The sequence below is a fragment of the Leuresthes tenuis genome, unplaced genomic scaffold (genome assembly GCF_036924035.1).
Source record: "Leuresthes tenuis unplaced genomic scaffold, fLeuTen1.0.hap1 SCAF_2, whole genome shotgun sequence".
NCBI classification, from domain to species: Eukaryota; Metazoa; Chordata; class Actinopteri; order Atheriniformes; family Atherinopsidae; genus Leuresthes; species Leuresthes tenuis.
In genome coordinates, this window is record NW_027325356.1 from 19,681,882 (window position 1) to 19,705,748 (window position 23,867).

The window sequence follows — 23,867 nt, forward strand, 5'->3', positions numbered from 1 at the left end:
TTAATATTCCAAAGATTTCATATATGATACTACAGTCAGATGCATTAGACTCATATAATTAATTCACTTTAATACTGAGAATGCTTTGCTGCAAATATGTATGAACCTATATTGAACTAGGACTAGTTTGTAGTATTGTATTTTTATATTGCCTTTTTGGTACTTTTAATGAAGTTGATGATTTGAATACATCCCCCACCAGTACTGAGTCTCATGTCTTTTTCAGAAATGTGATATTTAAGAATATTTCTTCTGACTATAAGTAACTAATAGGTCACGTTTGCTTTATATTCATTTAAATTCTCAGATATGAAGACATTTATTATGAAGTCTTACAGCCAACCATTACCGGAAGCATTTGTTCTTACTCTCCGAGCTCACGCTGCCCCTACAACCGACCGCGCGTTGGTTTGGCTAGCAGGCGAGGAAGATGCTAGACGGAAATGGCGGAGATGGCAAGGCGAGCAGCATGAATTGCTGATGCATTACATGGATCAAAACTTTCGACTGCTAGTACATCGTTGGACAACTGACAATGACGTCGAAGTAGAGCACCTCTTGTAGTTGTCATTACAAGCCTATAATTCCTTCCCGGGAGAGTTTTCATCTTGTCAGCGGAGGAGTGAAAATCTCACCGGGAGCATGGCTTCTTACAGCAACAAGGTAGCTAAGCTAGTTAGCTAGCATTAGCCAGCACAACAACTTCAGCTGAACTCAATCTAACGGTTATTTATAGCTTTGTGAACGACTCTCGTTTGTGCAACATTCTGAGCATAAGTTTTAGCATAAAACTGTAACGTTATAGTCAGTTGTGTGTAGTTATTTGTAGCATTGGGTCAGTCGTGTCATTGAAATTGTTGGCACTGAAAAGTGCTTGCTAATGCCCCCCTAAGTCTCATTGAAACACAACCAGCATGGCAACGTTAGCTAGCAGGCCATATGTCCACCCATTCATATGAGCCAGCGGTGCGCTTTACTGCTGTTTTTAATCGTACGACAGTCTTTTTCAGCTTAAACGCACTAAAGCACGCGTCGTCAGGCGCCAGCGACACTTTGACGTGAGATCCCGCGAGTGTCATGTGTTATTTCACAGAGAAATGTGATTGAAAACTGCTGCGTGTACGCATGGCCCACCTGCTCCGTGCTGCCACAGGCCTTCTCCCATACCTTATTTCCATAATTGATTATTCAACCAAAATAGTTCAGCTCAGGGCCGTTGGGAAGTTAAATAACGGTTTCATTAAACACGTTGCATGTGGGAATCGGCCGTTCCGGAGTAGGTGTGCGATGAGAAATATCTGAACTCGTTTAGCTTCTAGCGAGCTAACAGCTTTTCACAGGTGGTGAGCTTATACTTTACTGTCAGTGCGCTAGCTGCTTTTGCTAAATACAGTGAGAGACTGTGGGCCTTTAGTCGATAGCGATGGAAATTGGTGGTAATAATATGAAACCTGCACCATGTGCAATTCGTATGTAGTGCCGAGCAACCCGTTTATGTTGGTCTGAGCTTTGATTGTAGAAAACGTTGCGTGTTTGGGGATATTTTTGTTGAGGATAGCCGTCATGTGGGGAGGCCCATTTTGAGGTGTGCATGCAGCAACATGCCCGGTCTGAAGTTTCTCGTGTGGGAATTAAAGTTGACTTGAGACAAATGTCAAAGCATGTACATTTCAACTTTAAGCAGTGGTCCTGTGGCGTATCACCTTAAAAATACAATGTTCAACAAAGGTAGAAAAAGTAACTTTTACTGAATAGCTATTTCTGCCCCATTCACTCTTCTTCCTACCTCCAAATAAAGTATTTCTGTTGGCGAACTTCAGTTAAGCAAAAGCTTAAATGCAAAACCCATCTCAGTTGATGCTTTTCTATTTTCAGAAAAACTAAAGTTGCCCTTTCAAATGATCAGACATGCTGTCAAATCAGGGGACACTAACATTGATTGAATTTTAACACAATGGTGTAAGTATAAAGTCTAAATTACTAAAGTTTCCAAAAGGCTTTGCTCTCAGTCGAGCAACGCTCTTAGGCCTGACACCACATTGCCAGTGTTAAAAGAAAGATGTTTTATAGCCCACCCTCTGTAAATTATTTAGATGTGAATAAAAGTGTTACTGTTTTAATGATTTACCGTGGGGGGCATTTTAGGTGAATGGGAAACAAAGCAAAGGGTGAGAGACTCAATACTTAGACAAACATATTGGCTAAAAAGGGCTGAAAAATCAGATTTGGCAGCCAAATAAACAAACGAGATGTGCTGCAGCAGTTGTCGAGGGGGGTATCAGTCTTCTGAGATGAAACTTAGCAAACAGGTCATTCTGGTAATACTTAACTATACTGCTTTGCACCTGCGTCTGCTGACTTAAAGCAGATTTAATTCCGGTTAAAGTTATTTGTTCTTACATTATGGTGCAATCAAAAGGAGCACGATAACTTACTTTATCGTCCCCAATTTAAGCCCCGGGATATCTTACTTCATTAATAGATTTAGTGCTTTATTTATTCCATTTTGACCTTTTCCCTTTGTTAAATATAGTCCTGGTACACTGACCTAATGACACAGGGCCCTGCTGTAATGAATGTAAGCCGCAATCAGAATGTGTCCAGAGAGAGTCATTGCAGGGTTTTGGAGGGTGGGGCGTCACTCTCACCGTTTATGTCTAATGGTTTCGATAGTCAAAATGTATTTCCACTTTTCACGGGGCACTTTGCCAGTACGTCGTGGTCAACTGCTGTGGGTGCAAATGTGGAAGTTGCCCTTTTCCAAAGTTGTCTACACCAGGGAAAGCCTAACATCCCATTACCTTTTAAAGCTTATTGGTTTAGCTCGGGGATCTAGTGAGCGCAGAATTTATGACCTGTGCGGCGACAACATGCTGTAGCTCGTGCCTACCTTTCCTTTTTTTTTTCCTAAGTTGCCTTTAGGTGACATGTCTTTACATTTGAAAGTGAGAACTGTAGCATTTCTTTTTCTTTCACCTGAGCTGATCTAAACAGTAAAGCAGTGGATGCCTTCCTCACAGAGCTTGCGCCTCGATGTTAATTCTCCAGTTAAAAATGCAGAAATGGATGCGCAGCACACCAGCTTGTTGCCATGTTACCAGCCTCATTAGCACGCGCAACACAAAAATATCGCTTCAGGTAGTGATTTGACCGCGTCTTAAAGCTTTTCTTAATTGACACTCTGCTCTGAAAATGCGTGAAAAGGTACAATTTGTGACCTGCTCTCTAAAAGTTATAATTCATTTTTCAAATGTATGATCAGAATTTACAATAAAGAATCCATATTTAAAAAGAAAAATATAAATTTTTATCTCATCTTTCGAGGCAGGCAGGTATCCAGCTGTTCAAATAAAGTAACAATACATTCTAATTAAAAATGATTAGTAGTTTTATTACGGCTTTATTACGGTTATTCTGATTTTACCTTTTCTTGTTTGTTTTTATTTGCTTGATTATGGGGATTGCGTCACCTCGCCTACATGCAGGCACAGGTGTGCTCTGGAGTACTGAAAACTCGTCCAAGCTCATTTGTGGTGTCATTGCATCATAGTCACGCTTGGTCAACTTGTTCATGAATAACTGCATACCGGTTGTGCAACCTGTTGCGGTTAGACGCCACTTGTTTGTGGGCCTTAGTAGAATAAGATTTCCCAGTACTTTTTGGAGTTACCTTGATTGTATTTCAAAAGACCTCCCAGGCGTCGAAAGTGTAGCAAGGAGGCGGATCAAAGGCTCGTTGCTTTTGCGTCTTTTAGGTGCCGCAGAGGAAAAAAAATGGCTGCATTGGGATTAGTGCCAAAGTGCATCTTTGACTTTTTGAACACACACGAAGGTAACTGATTTGACCAGAGTGTAAGCTATTAATTTCCAGGGTTTTATGGTTATGTTTGGACAAAACCGTGGCCGTTTTTTTTTTTGTTTGTTTGTTTTTTGTTTTTTTTTCAGTGGCTCAAGTCTGTAGATCTCATGAGTTGCTGCCGAGAGATCTCCCAAGAACGATCATCACTGATCAGCTCCTCCCGTGTGGTCGAAACTTGCAAAGCACAGTGCCACCAGAAGTCGACGAGCGGTAGTGAAAGTCCCGTTCGACTCCTCGCAGCCCAGGGCTGTTATTCCGCACTCTCCCTCAGCGCCCGTCGGTGCATGTGTGCCTGCACACGTGTGCGCTGTCGTCACGAACCTGCTGAAATCATACAGATGACTAATTTGTTGCAATCGCAGTCTGAATGAACAGCAAGGGAAGCTTAGTGTGGTACGTGTGGCACGCCTGCAGAAAGAAGCAAAGGGGCTTTCTTTCTGTTGTGATTGTGTGAGCCGTCCCGAGGCTGTTGGATTATAGCTGGCTTTTTGTCGCTTGTAGTGCCATTTCAGCATTGTGGGCCCTCGCGTGGGGCCTTGTTTGCAAAGAGTTACATATGCTTGAGCTGCACTTTCTTTTCTCTGGGCCTTCCCTTTCACGTTCCACTGTTTTGCGCCGAGAGGAATCGGCGGCACGGCTAGCGAGTTCATTTCACCTTTTCTTAGTTGCTTTGTTCGCCGTGCGCATGTAGACGCGTTGGTGCCCCATAAGCCGTAAGGATCGTGTGCCAAGGGTGTAACACAACAGCAAACCTCTGGTGATATAATGAAATGACACAATATGACGACAGTATTTCACAGAAGTGAGTAACGGCGGCATAAAACAATGTGCCGAATGGGATGAATAATTGAGAAAGGTAGAATGAAACAGCTTTTTGCTGCACCGGGATGTATTTATAACTCCTGTCTTCATCTCACTATAATTTACAGCACCAGTGCCTGTTTATTCCCCTTTTGATGATAGCGCAGTTCCCTTTTAGAGCAAATCCTATTGGCTGTGGTGACTTTTTTTTAAATGATGTATATGAAACTCTTAATTCAGACACATGGCAGGGGACAGAGCCACGGGGAGCCCAATCCACCACATGTCAAACGGTTCGTATTGGTGGAGGCAGAGAGTAGTTCTTAATAACTGGCTTTTCTCTTTTACTGCAAGTGTAAAGGTCTTATCAGTCCCAGATCAATCTTTAACTCTGTAAACAGAAACGATCGGAGGCTAATCTTGTTTAAAAGATAATCAGTTTATCACAGTAGAGGGTGGACGCGGCTTGAAACGGCGTTTGCGGCTTTTGCTTTAAGAGAAAGACGTGACCCCGGCTTTATGAGCCAAGAGTTGAAACTGCACTAAACCGTGTGGCGCTGCCCCGCACCACACCCTGCGACCCGGCGAGCTCTCGCACACTGCAAAGCAACAAATCCACGTATCAAAAGCTTAGTTTTGGTTTCTGTGGCTGAAGAATTCGATTACTAGATTCTAGGTTCTTCCTGTTAAAAAGGCACCACGCAATTTAGCGATCCTGGAGTGTGACCCAACGTTTTCTGTCATTTTAGAGGCTGTAGTTTGTGATGTAGCTGAGCCCAGCCTCCAATGCTGTTATCTTAAGCGATTGATTCATCTTTTAATAATTGACTATGCACTGCTCCAGATTAGGCTGATGAAAGTAGGCAGAAATGACACTTTTAAGTCAGTGAAACACACAAGTTGAATGTTTGAGAAGTTTTATTTGATCAAACATTAGGTCACCTTTTTTTTTTCTTGTCGTCCGTGATGATTTGATTCCTGGAAACGAATCGTGTTCACGGTTCATGTATAACGCAGCATGACTCATCATTTCATGGCTTGCTTTACCTTTGCACAGGTTAGGATTCCAGGCTGATGCCAGACTCTTGGAAGAGCCCCAGTTAACAGATGACGGCACCTTTTTTTAAATAATTTCCACATATTTGCTGTCTGGCACTTGATTCTCATTCTTTGATTCGTCTTTGTTTAGAAATGCTAATGTGTGATCCCGAGCTTTCGGACCGTTTGAAATGGCGTACCAGGATAGTCGAGATCAGCGCCGTAGTTACGAAGTCTTAAGTCATTTTTGGGCTCATGTCAGTGAAAATATTTTGAGAAAAACTTTCGGTTTTCCTTGAACTAATAGTTGTGATTTCTTCCCACAGTACATCTTCGGGGAGTTCAGCCCTGATGAGATAAATCAGTTTTTTGTGACTCCTCGATGTTATGTTGAGGTAAGAAGAAAGAAGTTGTTCTAACGTCAGTAAATCATCGTGTCATGTTTGGTCGGCATATTTAACCGTTTTCATGACGTTCTGCTGGCCTCTACTGGCCAACAGCATGCAGACATGAAGCAACAATGTTCAATGTGGTTGGAATTTGAAGATTGCAGATGCCACCATTTAAACAAAAGAAGCATTCAGCTTGTTTATTTTAAACATGCCCCACCCCCACCTTTCTCTACCTTTCATTAATCTCATGTCCCAAATATCGTGAAAATTTCCAACATTTTCAAATGTTCTATTAATCCAAACTTGTGTTTTGACCTTTTTTTTTTTTTTTTACAGCTTCCTCCATTCAATGACAAAGTTCCTTGTGTCAGTCAGTCTTCTGGTATGTATTTTTCACATTCTCTAGATAATGTGATTTTCGTCCCCTCATTCTTAGAAGAAAAAAAAACCCTTCAACATAGCCTACGCCACATCAGCCGCTGGCTGGTCTTTAAATGCATAGGTCTGCATCCCAGACTTAACTGACCTGGAACTGCATAGCAGGAATATGCCTATTTTCATATATTTGTGTGTATAGTAATGTTTGAAATGGATAACGCATTTTTTTAAGATATTGACCTTAGAATACACCATTTTTATTCTTGACATTTTGACGACCAAATTTCAAAGAATATGTTCTAGCAGCCACCTTTTTCTTTCTTTTTTTCAATGGTATTTATTTGTACATAACATTTGCCTTACCTTGATTTGTATTGAATATTTAGGAAGTTACTGCACTCCTGCTGTACCTTATATTATGGAGTCTATTGGACTGCAGGTTTGCGGTGAGTTGAGGAGTCCGACACCCTGTGACTTGACTAGCTGTTGCACATTGTCTGTAAAAACTAAAAAAAAAAAAAAAAAAAAAAAAGAAAATCCAGGTTTCAAAAACTGGTGGCTTTCTAAACTTGTGCGCCTGTATTCTTTCTCTTGCCTGTTGGTACAATCTGTAGAGCTTTGCATGCTCAAGATACTTGAGTATCTTCTTTTGCATTTAATGCATTTTCACTGTCGCAGGGCTCCAAGTTGAAATGAAGTTATCTTTTACTTTCACATGATTTAACAATCAAGCTTATTTACTAAAGGGCATAGTGACGGTCTCTGTGGTTGCTAACATGTGTGTACATATTGTTGCATTTTTTGAGGTTTACCGCTGATTGCAATATTCAAAAATAAAGTGCATTTTCAGTGACACTAACAGAATATCCTCTGTTCCCAACGGAGGAAGTAACCACTGTTTTAATGCCCTCTTAACTGCTGAAGAACATCAGCGTGTATAGATTGGGCGACCGATCGGCTGATAAGTCACTTGGATGATTTTTTTTTCTTATTTGCACTTACTAATGTTTCCTGTTTATATTCACCCTTGCACCTTGCATCTCTTACTGCATTTTAATAATCTAAACAGCCATGCAATGGATTTTAACTTAACACAAAGTACATGTACTTGTGGTAAAGTGTTGTTTTCTATTGCTGATTGAATTATTGACACATAAAAATGTAATCATTAAGAGTGTTAAGAGTTCACAAGCTTTTCTTTTGTTACATATTACTCCAGTGTAATCTGTGATTATTTGTCAAAGCTAAGTAAGCCAATCTTAAGTGATATTATTGTGAGTTATTAGAGTAAACTCCTGCTCCTTTTACCATCTGTGCCTCATTCTCACAAGTTTTATCACGGTACCTCGCAGGACCCGTTTGATAACTTTAAAGAAGTAAAAACAGCAAATGTATGAATTTATGTTCTGTTTCCTACTTCAGACAGATGAGTTAAAAGGCATTTTGATGCTTTTTCAGAAGGAAATAGAACAGGAATTAATTTTCTTCTTGTTGTGACTGATCCTGTCAGAGTTCCCATGACCCGGCTGAGTGATGGCTGGCTTTTTTTAGAAGTCAGAATTTTGTGGGAAATTCTGCAACAGAAATAAAGAATAAAAAGAACTATCTGACTTTTTTAATATATGTATATATTTATATAGGTCTTCTGTGTTTTTAATGAACTATAATGTTTCCTGCAGCAGAAGACTATCAGCGCATTGAGTTTGGTGTTGATGAGGTGATGGATTCCAAGCCTGTCGGGGCGAATGATCCTTTGTACAAGGTGCCTAGTACCCTCAACCCCCAGGCTCCAGAGTTCATCTTGGGCTGCCAGTCGGCTCAGAAGGCTCAACAGACAGCTCCTCCAGCAGCTGATGTCCCAGATGGAAGCCACTTCAACTCTCTGGACGGGCCTGACTCGGAGGCCTCTGCCCTGGACAATCATCAGGCATGCCAGGACATGGACGGACTCCCGGGCAGTCTGGGTCAGAGAGAGAGAAAGAAAAAGAAAAAGCGACCGCCGGGATACTACAACTACCTGGATCCATTAACTAGCGAAAAAAACAGCAGCACGAGTGCAGCAGATGGAGGGCCTTTGACAGGACTGGTAAACGGACATGCGCTCGGAGGCCCACACCACGGTGCTGAGGATGTGGACAGTAAGGCATTGTCAGGGGCTGAACTTTCCACCCCTGGACCTGTCTCCACAGCAGCAACAACAGCTGCTGTGTTTGCCCCCACATCCACTGCCAATCAGAGGACTTGTGATAGCCCTGATGACTCTTCTTTGGACTTAACAAGTGGAGCTGCCTCTTTATCAGATGGCACCAATGCAACTTCCTCCTCTTCATCCTCCTCTCAAAGCAGAGGGATGACAGAGGGACCAAGGACTGCAGATCTGCAGCCAGACAATTTGTCTCCACAGAGCCCTGAACTTTCAGATACCCCACACAGTCCTTGCTCCAAATCACCTCTTCCTCCTTCAGTGGCCACCCCCTCTGTCACCCCTTCCATTACGACTACTGAACTCGAGGGGCGGGAGGTTGGGGACAGCGGGGTGGCCAACGGGATAGAAGAGCCTAATACTCCCGTTAGTGCAGATGGACACAAAGATGACTGTGAGAGTGGGGAGCAGGCTCAACATCACACCCCAGACTCTGCTGCACAGCCTGTAGTGACAGAGCAGGCGCCTTCACCTGCAAATTCATCTGCACCCACTGCCAATCTTCCCAAATCCTGGGCTAGCCTCTTTCACAACTCCAAGCCTCTGCCTGGGGGCCCTCAGGCCTTTGTAGAGGTGAAGAATGTTGTGGAAGCCGTGTCTCCCTCCCCTGCTATGCCAGAGCAGCCTGAAAAAGTTGTGGAGGTAAAAGAAGGTCCTGTGCACGTTTCAGAGGATCCCATGGCCCCTAAACTTGCAGGTATTATACGAAGACGCTCACAGCACACTTGTTCTGGATTTTCACTTGTTGAAGTGTGGCGCTGCACGAGGTGCATTTGTTGCTGCTGCATTTTTTCCTAATCCACTAGGTGGCAGTGTTGAGACAATTGTGCAGTTCCTGCTCTATTAGTAAGTGAGCATAGACTTTTAAACCTTCTGTTTAGCTGCTGTTTGTTTAGAGCTGGTCTTATCATTCAGTGTGATGCTGCCACAGAGCACAGAGTTAAGAAAGGGACACCAGGTGGCAGCTTTGCTGTCGGAAATTAGGTCATTAGTTACATTTGTCTAACCCACCATATCTCATTACACCAGTATAAGTAGGCCAATAGTGCCTTGCAGGGATCACAACATCCGAGTAAAGGAATGTTTCCATGCGGCTGGAGAACAGGTTTTTCTGTTTCAGGTGCAGGTGACTTTTTTTTTTTGTAGTTGTAAAAACATCTCTTTAAGCACAGTGTGTCCGAATTTCCTTTTGAAGTTGTGTTAGTACCGCTTTTTGGGATAATTGTTTCATGGGTACAGCTAAGTTAATCACCAATTATAGAAATCAAACGGTTCCTATCGTCGACGGGTAGTTGACCGTTCATTTATTTACAAAGAAAGAAGTCAAAACTTGAGACCCTTTTTAAACCCTTTTTTTTGTTTGTTTGTTTCTTCCTGACAAATTGAACAAAATACTTTCCGACTTTTTGAAATATGTCGTCGGGGTCAGGCTAGAAAAACCATCATAGTTTGGCTTCATGTGAAGAAGCCAAACTTCACACACACACACTTCAGTTCAAGCTGCACATTTATCTGTTTAGATTACCTTGATTAAACTGCATGAATGTACATACTAAGGTTTTTTTCTTTTTCTATCAGAAGGTATGTCGACCTTTTGAGAGACCACATTTATTTGCCCACCCACAATCGGATTTGAATTCCACCTTGAGTGCAGCCACAGTGTTTTTCCTCCACGGTATCCAGCAGAACATACTGCATGTAACTGAAGATGCTAATTCTTTTATTTAAGAGTAACAACGTGTTTGTCTTTGACATGGAAATGTTTAGTTATGTATGTGTACATATATATATATTTTTTTTTTTTACATTTGACAGCTATCGCTGTATAAACATGAGAAACCGCTGGAATTGTGTAAAATGCAAAGCACCAGTTTGGTGTACTGACCTTCACTTCTTTATTTTTCTGTGGGTTACTTGTGCAACACGGCATGCCAGCGGATTGTTATCGGTAATGTGATTATAGGGAAATGGAAATGTACCTCCAATGTTGAGCACTGGTCATTTTAGCTGGAAGGAAGGCGTATGTGAGTGCATTTGATGGTGTTTAGTCTATACTGGTGCCATTTCAACTTGAAGCTGCTTTGACGGACACCAGGGCGGCCCCACAGACGAGCAGCTCGTGTCGTCCTTAGAGCTGACCGGTTGAAATGTGAGGGGAAAATATTCCGATTTGCTATGAGCTTCAGAGTTTTAGCAAATTCTCATTCCCCCTTTGTTGTGTAAGTTAACTCAGTAAGCATGTAAAGTCATAGCAAATGATGATTGACCACAAGGATCTGGTGTTTCCTGTGGATTGAACCGATTGGGTGTCGTCTCAGGTTAATGCAGCGTTTCGCACAAGTTGGATCACAATACAGTGATATTAGCAGAGTCCGTAAAATCTTCGCTTCAAAGCCGCGGTGCCTGTAGGATACGTTTATCAGCATAGTTTCAGAGTCATGCGCCAGCACGCTGGAAGGATTTTCATTTGTTTATCTACATTCTGTGCAAATGCAGTAAAACGTGCTCATTTATCTCATACTGATGTGTTTTTCATTTTGTCATTAATCGCGGCTGAGTCGGCACTGATTTGAATTGGCATAAATCATCTGCTCAGCCTATATCCACGTTACCATGGGAGCTGTGTTTTTGAATGACAGCCTCCCTTCCTAGGCGTGGCACATTAAGCTCTTGCTCCTATTCACACAGTCTCTGGTGCTGGTGTCACCAGAGGCGGGAATAGGAAAAAAGAAACATTTGTAAAATGTCTGTTTTGTTTTTCAGAGAATAATCTCATTGAATTGATGCCGTGCTGTTATGTGTCTGAAAGGACAGAATTATGCTGGGGTTTTCAGGGTTTGCTGCAGTTGCGCCACTCAGCATTCAGACCGTTAAAGAACATTTTGTTTGTTTTTAATCCCCAGAACTTATTGAGAATGTGAAGTTGATACATAAACCAGTGTCTTTGCAGCCGAGAGGACTGATCAACAAGGGAAACTGGTGCTACATCAACGCTGTATCCTTTCACTGCTTTTTGTTGTGTCGCTTTCTTTTTTTTTCTCTCTGTAATTATTCACGTTCGTGGCGGTTGTTAACATTACTCGCTCTTGGATTCTATTGGTTGCTAAACCGAGGTTAGATGGGTCAGAGAGAGGTGGGGGCTTCAAAAATGCATTGCTAATGTTGAATGTCGTTTATTTGCTGAGAAATGCTTTCCAGGTCTGCCTTGAAAAGACTTTTAAAGGCTTTTATAGAAAGCTGGAAACCTGACAATCGATGCATTAAGCTTAATAATTGGTTTTGGATTTTGTGTGTATAAATAGGAAAATTTCCCACATTTAGAAGACGTGACAAAGTGACCAGCAGGTTTTTCCTCAGATTCTTTTTTTATTTTCATAACGCAGTTGATCTGTCATGCTTTGCCTCCCTGACTCTGAGCACTCAGACCCTACAGGCCCTGATCGCCTGCCCCCCCATGTATCACCTGATGAAGTCCATTCCTCTGCATAATGAAGCACAGAGACCGTGTACCTCCACACCCATGATAGACAACTTGTAAGTAGCACTTCTGTGAGTGGATAACGGCTCGTGAAGCGCTGCCGTTCTCTGAGGCATCATCGTTGTTTTGTTTTTTTTTTTCTGTCCGACAGCGTCAGGCTGGTGAACGAGTTCAACAATATGCCCGTGCCATCTAAAACCAAACAGCAAGGTACGACGTCAGCGAGGGCGACTGCAGACTGTGAGATAATTTTTTTTTGTCCTTGCGACTGACGTTTGATTTGTTGCTTTGCCCCCAGCTGTTGGTGATAAGGTCATAAAAGACATCCGGCCCGGTGTACCTTTTGAGCCAACTTACATTTATAGACTCCTCACTCTCATCAAGTCAAGTCTTTCTGAGAAGGTAAGATATGCTGCCTTCTGAGAGATTACATATTCACTCCAAAGCAATGTGTCAGGATGTTCCTGTTTTTTCCTTAATGACCACACTGGATACACTTCCTCTGGAACAGCCAGTATTTTGGCAGACATGTTTTGACCAGACACGTTTGAGCTAATTGGATAAGTTTTCTGTATAAAGGTATTTGATGCTGAGTCACCTCTGATTCAGTCTTAATGAAGGGAATTCCTTAAATGCTAAGGAGATGGTTATCTGTGGATGTTTAGTGAGGCTTGCTCTCACCCTGTCTGTGCACGCACTTCTCATCTGTTTACCAATGAATGTGTGCACACAAGCCCTTTTTCTTTTGTGGTGTGTGCAGATCAGTGCTGATGTATTTACGGTCTGCTCACAGGGTCGACAAGAGGATGCAGAGGAGTATCTTGGGTTCACACTCAACGGATTGCACGAGGAGATGCTGGCTTTGAAAAAGCTAATCTCACCTCAGGAAGAGAGTAAGCAACTTTTAGCGCTTACCTGACAGTAACATATCACAAGGCAAATATACTTACCGAACGCTGCTAATGTTGAATTGAATACATTTTCGGAACATTATTATAGGTTTCACATAGTGATCGAGTCTGACCTTTAACGTAATATGAATGGAATGAATTCTAGGTAGAAATTTAAAAACAACAACACCGTCTCATGCAACTGAACAGGGAAGACCGTGATGACGATTCAGCTGAGTAGAGTATCGACTTGGGATGAAAACTTACTTCTACCAGAAGAAGAAGAATTCTAATAAGAAATTGACATCACCTGATTTCTTAGTTTATGCAGGAAACATCTGGCAGTCTGAATTAGTTGGATTAAGGGTGCTGCAGAAAACGAGACGTCATTAAGACCTGGAATGGAGTTTGAAATTATTAAAAAAAAACCTATGTAGGTAGGAAATACACTTATCAAAAAATGTGGGTATTCCACAAGAGCATTTGATTTGTAAGGGGGGAAAAGTGCATATAAAGTATAAAAGTATATTTTTGATAATTAAACCTAGTTAAACCATTTCAAACCATAATTTCATACCACAGCACCTCTATAAAGTCAGCAGTTTCGATGATGTAATGGCTTTAGAATTGACTGGTTGAAATGTGAGGGGAAAACATTCCGATTTGCTATGAGCTTCAGAGTTTTAGCAAATTCTCTTTCCCCCTTTTGTTGTGTAAGTTAACTCAGTAAGCATGTAAAGTCATGGCAAATGATGATTGACCGCAACGATCTGGTGTTTCCTGTGGATTGAACCGATTGGGTGTCGTCTCAGGTTAATGCAGCGTTTCACACAAGTTGGATCACAATACAGTGATATTAGCAGAGTCCGTAAAATCTTCACTTCAAAGCCGCGGTGCCTGTAGGATACGTTTATCAGCATAGTTTCAGAGTCATGCGCCAGCACGATGGAAGGATTTTCATTTGTTTATCTACATTCTGTGCAAATGCAGTAAAACGTGCTCATTTATCTCATACTGATGTGTTTTTCATTTTGTCATTAATCGCGGCTGAGTCAGCACTGATTTGAATTGGCATAAATCATCTGCTCAGCCTATATCCACGTTACCATGGGAGCTGTGTTTTTGAATGACAGCCTCCCTTCCTAGGCGTGGTACATTAAGCTCTTGCTCCTGTTCACACAGTCTCTGGTGCTGGTGTCACCAGAGGCGGGAATAGGAAAAAAGAAACATTTGTAAAATGTCCGTTTTGTTTTTCAGAGAATAATCTCATTGAATTGATGTCGTGCTGTTATGTGTCTGAAATGACAGAATTATGCTGGGGTTTTGCTGCAGTTGCACACCCGTTAAAGAACGTTTTGTTTGTTTTAATCCCCAGAACTTATTGAGAATGTGAAGTTGATACATAAACCAGTGTCTTTGCAGCCGAGAGGACTGATCAACAAGGGAAACTGGTGTTTATGACTGTCTAAATCCAGCGGTTTTATTGATTGACGTTTCAGGCGGGGAATATACTGCTACCTGCAGAAGTTGTGTCATACTGGGATGTTTAATTCTTCCTTGAATGAACGGACTACTTGAACGCACCGCTGTGAACACAGTTTCAGAGCCATAGACACAAAAGAGATGAAACCACAAAGAGGGGCTCTGCTGTCTGTCAGTGAACTGTCACTCTCCCCTTTTCCAACATAACGTTAACAGTTATTATGTTGTTATGAATGTGTGGCGTTGGAGCATGTGAAAGACGAGCTGACGGCCCACATCGATAACCACATTGTACATTAGAGCTGTCGGATCGCGTTACTTTACAAACATCCCGTCTCCACAGCTTAATGCTGCCCAGTCAGCAAGCTAACACAAGAAGTGTCTTCACTGTGTTCCCTCCAGTTACACAATGCCTTTTGTTCCACCTGGACCGTGCTCAGAATGTCTATTTGCTGTTACATATGAAATGCAGCCAACCTTGTTTGCAGAGCCACTTCTTCCACTTTTTACAGCTACTTACACTTTGATTTATTTGGTCCAACAGAAGCTCCCACACCCAACGGACCAGAGTCCCAGCCCGGTGTGGAAGAGGATGCTGCTGATAAGGAAGAGGAAGGAAGCGATGATGAGTGGGAACAAGTGGGCCCCCGAAACAAGACTTCCATCACTCGCCAAGCTGACTTTGTCCGCACACCCATCACTGATATTTTTGGTGGACACATCAGGTACTTTGAGAGATTGGTGTGAAGCTGTTTCCTCGATAACACTGGTTTAAAGATAATGCACCCTAGGTATAGAGATGACTTCTGACTCAACTTCGTAGCCCAGCATTATGATATTTTTCACCGTTGGTACCCGAGGTGTGGGTAGTAATTGTGTCAGCCTCATCTGTGCATCCTGGACTAGTTGCGTAGCTCTGGCCTTAGTTTTTTGACTGTGATTGTGGGTGGCATTACAAATTGGCCTGCCACCTCCAGCTTTTCTCAAAGCCCTCCACAGTCCTTCAGAATGACAACCACTGTGGGTCATTTGTGGTCAGAAGTCTCGTCAGCAAGACACGGGGCACCCTTCCACAAATAAAGGTCCTAACTTTGAGACGTGTTGTAACGTTAAGAATCTGCGTGGCGGTTGCCTGCCATAATGATATGCTGTCTGAGGTTCTGGTCTGGCACGGTCCTGGTGTGTGCCTGTAGCACTGCGTCTAAAAAGATTATTTTCTTAGAAATGGTTGTGTGGCTGGAGAGAAACTGAATACCGGAGTGTGTGTTTTTACACATGTACTATGCACATCCCCAGAGCTTGGTTTAAAGACAGACTTTTTAAGGTGTTAGGGTGAGTAATTGGTTTGTCTTGAGGAGTTGCGGCAACCGTTCCTTTAAAACAGTTCAAGTCAAATGTACAGTGTTTTTTATGCTGTGCTCCAATCACAGTGAGTTTAGAATAATGATTAAAGACAGTTATTTTCATCAGAAAATGATCGATGCTGATTTTTTTACAAGGAAAGCCAGGAAAAGGTGAAGATTTGTATAGTTTTTTTTTTTTTTTTTTTTAACTCTGCCATGATAACAAACCTTGGGTCTTACTAGAGTCGTTTGAAAGTGCTAAACTGAGACATTTTATTTCCTCCTCAGATCGGTGGTATATCAACAAAACTCTAAAGAGTCAGCCACTCTGCAGCCTTTCTTCACTCTGCAGCTGGACATCCAGTCTGAGAAGATCCGCACAGTCCAGGAGGCTTTGGAAACCTTGGTGGCCCGCGAGTCGGTCCAGGGCTACACTTCGAAAACCAAGCAGGAGGTAAACGCAAAGTGCTCCCCCGAGAAGTTCAGATCAAGAGCGTTGTTGCACATGACATGACGGCAAACTCATCAGTCGAGGTCACGTTGAATTGTTGTTGTGATCTCACTTTGTTCCTCGGTTTTTAGCGGAATGGACAGAAATATCTGAACTGAAACTACCTGCTTCACTGATGGTTTAACGAGTTGTGGAAATAGCCTCATTCGATGCGTCCCTCTTTAACGTAACGTCTTTATTAATCTTGTAGCGGTTGCTCTGAGCCTCAGTAAAGACCTCACAACTTTGGCTTTAAACTGTGAAACGGCCCAGTGTTTGAACACTAAGCTGGAACAACCAGTGGAATGAACATCTGCACCACAGCTGTATAGCGGGCATCTTTGTTGGCGTGTTTGTAGCACAAGATAAACATTTTTTTTGTCATTTTTGGAGACGAATCGCTCCGGCCCGCTGCTTGACTTGTCTTTCGTGCGTTTAACAGCCAGAAAATGTCATGAGTTGTGCTTTTGAAGACACGGCGAGGTCTAGTGTCTCCAACAACATTTTATGTCTTGTTATGTCTTGTCCTTGTTTAGTTCAGTTTTCTTTAGGAGAATTTTATTGGGTTTTGTCTGAACCCAATAAAATCTAATCTTACAAATAAAGTTTTAAGTCTTCGGATCTTTTTGCTTAGTGTTTAAATACTGTCTCAGTGCAATCTCTGACTGCTGTTTCTCTCTTCTTTTTTTTTTAAAAATGACTCTTACTTTTGCTTTCAGATTGAAATAAGTCGGAGGGTAACTCTGGAAGAGCTGCCACCTGTACTGGTGCTCCATCTCAAGAGATTTGTCTTTGAAAAGACTGGAGGATGCCAGAAATTGACAAAGAACATTGATTACCCCGTTGACCTGGAAATCAGCAAAGGTATGCACATTCTCTCGCGCTTCTTTGGCTTTCATCTTGGACCCAGCAAACTGTGAGCACAGATATCAAACTGTTGGACTCATGAACAGTATAGAGTGGCCACATCGAAATTGTTTGACTTCGACTTTTAGCAGTTGCCATTTTCTGGGGCAAAGGTGGCTCCCAAAGGATTGTTTTTCTTCCTGATCATTGTAAACCGAACAACGGACAAGTTGTTCTCAGGGGAAAGGAGCTCTATCCTCAGTTTTTCTGTGCTGCAATAAAATGGCACTTTACGCACTGTTCTAGCCAAAGAAAGACAGCGGTAAACTTTTAAGGGTACATCAAACCAGACGAGTGGTGCCACGAACTTTGTGGACACGTATTTTTTTTTTTTTTCTTGTGTGTTCGTAGCTTCTTTTTTTTTTTTTACAAGAAAAGTGGCCCATTATCTTCAATCTGATGATCAGTTGTAAGCTTACAGCAACGGTCTGTTCATATACCCTCATTCCTCAGCTTTTACAAGTTCTTCTAACTCAAATCAGTATTTTCATTGAACATTTGAGCTCCCATGTTGGTTTATTAAGAATGGCTTCAGCATCATGGCAGAATTTATTCAACTAAATTTTTATACCTTTCTTATTAATCTTAAAAAGAATATCCAGAAGCCGCCAGGATAATCTCTGACCTTATCCAAAAATCCAAGTCCACCACATGTCATCTGGACACCCTCCCCACAGTTCTGGTTAAATCCTGCCTACCCTCTCTGGCCCTCATCATTTCTGCCATCATCCACTCCTCTCACCACTGGAATTGTCCCTTCATCACTCAAAATTGCTGCAATAACCCCAATCCTGAGAAAACCTGGTGCCGATCCTACCAACTTCAATAACTTCCGTCCCATTTCTAATCTGCCCTTCATTTCCAAAATCCTTGAGAAAACAGTGGCTACTCAACTCCACTCCCACCTATCACTCAACAATCTGTATGAACAGTTCCAATCTGGTTTCCATCCACTCCACAGCACAGAAACCGCACTTGTTAAAATCACTAATGACCTCCTCATGGCAGCTGATTCTGGTTTACTCACTATACTAATCCTTCTTGACCTGAGTGCAGCCTTTGATACCATCAGTCACCCCACCCTCCTCAACAGATTACTTTCCATCAGCATCAACCACACTCCACTTGACTGGTTTAGATCCTACCTCTCAGGCCGCATTCAGTTCCTTCAACTCAAATCCTTCACATCCCAGTCTTCTCCTGTCACTTCAGGTGTGCCCCAGGGCTCTGTCCTGGGCCCCCTCCTCTTAATCATTTACCACCTTCCCCTCGGCAACATCTTCCGCAAGTACAACATCAGTTTTCACTGCTATGCGGATGACACCCAGCTCTACCTCTCCAGTAAACCCACCTCCACTCTCCCACCCTCGTCCCTTGCAGACTGCCGAACCGACATAAAATCCTGGTTCTCGTCCAATTTTCTCAAGTTAAACAGTGATAAAACTGAGATTCTCCTCATCCATTCCAAATCAACACTATCCAAAACCGACAGTTTCTCAGTTACCATCGACAACTCCACTGTCTCCCCCTCCCGACAGGTTAAGAGTCTGGGTGTCATCCTCGACAGTACCCAATCTTTTCATTCACATATCAATAACATTACCCGATCTGCATATTTTCACCTCCGCCCCTCCCTCACCCCACATACCACTTCTATTCTTGTTCACAGCCTCGTCACTTCTCGCCTGGTCTACTGCACCTCTCTCCTCACCGGTGTCACTCACAAATCCCTCCAATAACTCCAGCTAGTCCAGAATTCAGCTGCCCGCATCATCACAAGGACCCCCTCCACCCACCGCATCACCCCCATCCTACAGCAGCCCCACTGGCTCCCAATAAAATTTCGAATTGAATTCAAAATCCTCCTGTTAACATTTAAGTCACAGCCTCGCCCCTCCCTATCGATCTGACCTTCTCCATGTTGCCACGCCCTCCCACACTCTCCGATCCTCCTCCTCTATCCTCCTGACTGTCCCACCTGCCCGTAGGACAGTCAGGTGCTTTGCTCCTCGTCTTTGGAACAGTCTACCACCGGAACTCAGGAACACTACTTCACCCCCACACTTCAAATCCAAACTCAAAACAAAATAACTTTTCAAACTTGCCTTTTCCCTATGATTTCATTTGCACTGTGTAATTTTAATATCATTTCTTGTGTTACATTGTTTTTAACCAATGTACGGTGACCTTGAGTGTCCAGAAAGGCGCCTATAAATAAAATGTAGTATTATTATTATTATTATTAACACAAAGCGATTGTTTTTAACATGTTGGTTTGAAATGAGTGGATTTTGCTTTCAACTTCATCTTCCTTTCAGATCTCTTGTCCTCTGGAGTGCGGAGCAAAGTTGTGAAAGGCCAAAGAACTTACAGGCTCTTTGCAGGTGTGTTTCCATAATTGAGTTGACGTAAATGCATGTTTTTGCGACGCATTGTCACTGTGGGAAAAGTTGACTCGCTACAGTTTGGTTCTTTCAGTCACCAAAACAATGATGCTGCTAAGGGTTTGAGAATGGCTGTGATTTGGAAAACTGCTTCCATCACTGTGCCCAAACTTACGAGTAATAACGGAAGAATAATTAACTCTTTTTTTTATTTTCCCTTTTGTCTTCCAATTCCATCAGTGGTCTATCATCACGGGAACAGCGCGACCGGCGGTCATTACACCACTGATGTCTTCCACATTGGTCTTAACGGCTGGCTGCGTATCGACGACCAGGCAGTGAAGGTCATCAACCAGTACCAGGTGGTGAAGCAGACTACTGAGCGCACCGCCTACCTGCTGTACTACCGCCGCGTCGACCTGCTGTAGACACCCCCCCCCGCCCCCCCGTACACATCCCTTCACACGAATACACCAACATATTCACAGCACGTACACACATGCACACACACCGCTAACACGGTCAAAATGCACTCGTTGACAATACAGTACATCCTCACACACACACACACACACACCAAACAAACTAATGAACAGGAACACTGCCCGACTTGTTCTCTTGCAAGATTTTCCTCCTCTTCCCTCCTGTCCTCGCTTCCCCGAGAACCAGCTTTTCCAACACCGTTTTCCTCGTCACCTTTTTTTTTTTTTTTTTCTTTTCGGAAGAAGAGAGGCGAGCTGCGTTCACAAAGATTTCCCTGTGACTGCTCTCTTCTCTGTGCACCACTGCTGTTTCTTTTCCTTTTTTTTTTTTCCTTTTAAAGCAGCAAGAAAAAGGACTGTTGAATCGACAGAGGTGGTGGGGTTGGGTTACACGTTAGGACCTGATGCTCACCTCCGACTTGAGCCCACGGCATGGCTCTGAGGGCGAACTGTGAACTCACACAGGAGGAACTATCTACCACAGGCTACAAGTGGACTGCTGGGGTAATTCTCTTGTTCAGATTACCTTTTTTTAAGGAAATGACCTAGAAATATCAGTGTTTGCCTTTACGCAAAGGAGAACTGTCGGCCTAATGAATTCGCAGCATCTTAAAAGCCTGTTGTTTGCCCTTGTGCATTGAAAAGGCCCAGCACCAGCATTATCATGAGTGTCTCCTCCTAAGGCCAGATTGTGTTGTTCTCTGCCACCACCAACTCCCTCCCCCTCCCGCCTCCTCCTCTTCCTCCTTCTCCCCCCTCCTCCATTTCCTCACTTTTATGATGCTTTTAAATCTAGGTACAACTTGAGCCATCAAAAGCAGAAAGAAAAAAAGAGCCGGTGCATTGGATGGGAACTGAACTGCTTCTCTGTTTTGAGATCCTTGTCACGGTATTTGGGTTTAGGTTTAGAGAGACGAAAATATTAATGCGCTTTAGAGTTTAATGACAAATAAGCTTCTCTGCACAAAGTATAAACTGAATTGATGATTACAATATGACAGGCAAATGCGTATTTTACAAATATTTAGATTCAAATGATAAAGGATGGGGGGGGAGAGAAAAAAAAAAGGAAAAAAAAATCAAGTTGACCGAAAACCTGTTTGGGGTCCTAACTGTGCCAGTTTTTAGATTCAGAGAAATGGCAACCGATCAAGACGGATTCCAAAACCTGCTCTTGTTTACTTTTTACATTTCCTTCTCTATTCATTCTTTTTTTTTGTTTGTTTGTTTGTTTCCGTGTGTGTATTGTCTGAAGGTTCCATCTGTGTATCGGTGGCTTATCGGTGTAGTTTTGAGCCAAACATCACCCCCCCCCTCTCCCCCCCACCACCTCTCTCCCCCAACTCGGCAAACAGCGGGGGCTGCCTTAGGTTCAACGTGTGACATTTTTCATTCTGTGTACAATTCTAACCCTGATCAGGCAGCATCTGCGAGTCTAATGTCTGAAGAGTTACGGGAATGCACCCGACACCTCTGTGTTTGCTCTCGCGTGGCTCGTCCCCCCCCCTCCCGCAGAGGGCTGCTCAGCGTTTAGAGGACGTGGGACTGCAACAGTGCACAGCTCTGCATAAAAACCCCGGACATGCGCACAAAAGGAAGATAGTGTTTGCTTGTGTTGAAGATAGTCCTTATTGGATCAGTCATTTATTGTGATTTTTGTTTTGCGTTGCTAAAGGATGTTTTTTTTTTCTTCTTCTTTTCTTTGGTCATTGATCATTTATTGGATGCCACACTGCTCTTGCTCCCTTCAGAACAATACGCTTACATTGGAATTGGTGTTTTGAAAAGAAATTAAACAGGCTAAAGCACAACAAATAAAATTGAAATAGTTCTTCGCTTGATGTTTATTTCCGCTTTTTTTTTTCTTTTTTTTTTTTCGTCATTTCCCTTTTGATCTATTTTGTTTATCCCTTCATTCCAACCACCAGTGTCAGATTCTCAGTGTTAACGCATCGGCTTTTGAGTATTTCCACATGAACACAGCCGCTTCCTCGCTTCTGTCTCCTGCAGACTTGGGGTTTCTTACACATCCCTCTGCTCATTAAAACAAAGTACGCAGGTGAGACCAGCTGTTCGACATTTTCATATTGAAGAGGTGGCGCAACAACCTGTTATCCATTTCCTGCGTTTTTAAGAGCTGCGTTTATATTGAATCTAATTTTACTTGCCCTTTGATTGTAAATTTCAAGCCTTCTTGGGCCCACTCGAGTTTGAATGCGATTTGATTTCCTGTTCCAACAAAGTTGCTCATTAGATTAAAGTGATTCCTTGCATTATTTCAGTATCATTATGGTGTGTGTAGTATTAACTGACGTTTCTTCTGGGTTCTGAAGTCAGAAACCTCTTTCCCAAGTAAACCAAAGGACAACATATCGGCCCCTACTGCCTTCCATTCAATTTCTATTCTATCCTTATTTTGCCTTGTCCATTTGAGGTCTTGTTGCCACGTCTCATTGCTCACAGGAAGTGGCATGCTCTGTAGACAGTTGATACATCATAACATTCATAGTTGAGTTGCAAATGCTGGCTTTTTGTCATTTCTGCAGAAATTGTGACATTGTTGACTTGCTTATTTTTTTTAAAACCTTTTTTTTTTTTTTTTATTCCCCTTTCAAGGAACGTTTGGATGATGGGTATTTGAAACGGACACCTCGAGCTTTCTGTTGTACAGTTTTCTCTTGGTGTCTCACGGCTAGTCAGGAAATGTGCTGGTGAAAAGCTTCAAATGTTTGTTCTTTTTCCGTTTGTGCTCCTAACACTATTGTCTGCTGGGAACTGTTGGGATATTGATCTAAAATCAAAATCTACTCTGTCTTTTAATTTTAAGCCTCCAGCATCCTATTTTGTTTATTGTCAAATAAAGGATTGTGCAAAAAGTAGTTTGCTAATCAAGTGTAGTCTGAAAGAGTACCTGGTTTTCTTCTGACACGCTGAGGATGGGAGTTCTCTGCTGCGTCTACGCGGTCGATTTAGACGACAATGCACGGTAACCCAAAACTGTAAAAAAAAAAAAACGATCCAGAGTCTTGGTCTACCGCACATTTTGAATTGTTACCTCTGATGGTTTGTTTATGTATATACATATACGATGTGTATTTGTCATGTGTTATCTGCTCCACTTGAGGCCCAGCTGGCTGCCTCGGTGCCCAAGTGTTCTTAAGGGCTGTGGTTGAGCTTTCCTTGGGAATGAGAAGCTGACCGTCGGAAAAAATGTGCCATGTAAGATTTCTTGGTCCTTCAGTATTCACTAGTGTTTCTTCCCTCTTAACAATTACTTGACCAGCTATTGAAATGTGGCTTAGCTCTAAAACTTGATATCAAGTGTCGTATTTTCCTTGTTAATGTCAGTCGGGCTTTCTTTTATTGGGTCTATGGCCTGAGGAGGAAAATTACATGTTTGGACACTGACTGATAGACCACCTATATTCAACCCCCCCATGCCATGTCTTACAGGTTATATTGTGTATATACACTCATCCTCATAGGCCAGTTTAATGCTGCTAATGGTTTGTTCAACCCCCCCAACCCCCCACCCCACCAACCCTTTTACAATTATTTATTTTTCTCTTTCCAACACAAGGCTGCAATTCTAATGGTATTTTACCATCCAGTGGAGCTTTAAACAAGAAAATGTTCCCATTAAATAGGCTCAGAACGACAAGTTCTATTACATGAACATGTTGGGTCTTTCAAATAAATCTTTTAAGTATCTGAAGTACTCAGAGAGGAGGAAAAAAAAAA

General features: G+C 42.5%; 2 protein-coding genes across 7 annotated transcripts in view; both read left to right on the top strand.

The window, feature by feature from the left end:
* The window catches only part of phlpp2 (PH domain and leucine rich repeat protein phosphatase 2), a 117,045-nt gene that overhangs the window by 42,573 nt on the left and 50,605 nt on the right, over positions 1–23,867 (top strand). The gene's annotated exons all lie outside the window — the stretch shown is intronic.
* Positions 396–23,005, top strand: usp10 (ubiquitin specific peptidase 10). Of its 6 annotated transcripts, none has more exons than XM_072380559.1 (15): positions 396–663; positions 6,025–6,093; positions 6,427–6,472; positions 6,855–6,914; positions 8,148–9,368; positions 11,575–11,666; positions 12,096–12,205; positions 12,301–12,359; positions 12,448–12,551; positions 12,910–13,042; positions 15,066–15,246; positions 16,153–16,318; positions 17,074–17,218; positions 19,579–19,644; positions 19,885–23,005. In XM_072380559.1, the coding sequence occupies exons 1-15, from the start codon at positions 643–645 to the stop codon at positions 20,070–20,072; spliced, it is 2,661 nt and encodes an 886-aa protein (XP_072236660.1). In that variant the 5' UTR covers positions 396–642; the 3' UTR covers positions 20,073–23,005. The 6 variants fall into 6 exon arrangements, with proteins under 6 accessions (XP_072236660.1, XP_072236662.1, XP_072236661.1 ...); XM_072380561.1 differs by having other exon boundaries at positions 12,943–13,042; XM_072380560.1 differs by having other exon boundaries at positions 8,151–9,368.

What these genes read in the sequence shown, in the direction of transcription:
- usp10 (XM_072380559.1), top strand. Translation starts at nt 643, where the DNA reads ATGGCTTCTTACAGCAACAAG. An exon ending in ACTGGTGCTACATCAACGCT is followed by an intron (nt 11,667 to 12,095) that starts GTATCCTTTCAC and finishes CTGAGCACTCAG; the next exon opens with ACCCTACAGGCCCTGATCGC. An exon ending in AGTCAAGTCTTTCTGAGAAG is followed by an intron (nt 12,552 to 12,909) that starts GTAAGATATGCT and finishes TGGTGTGTGCAG; the next exon opens with ATCAGTGCTGATGTATTTAC.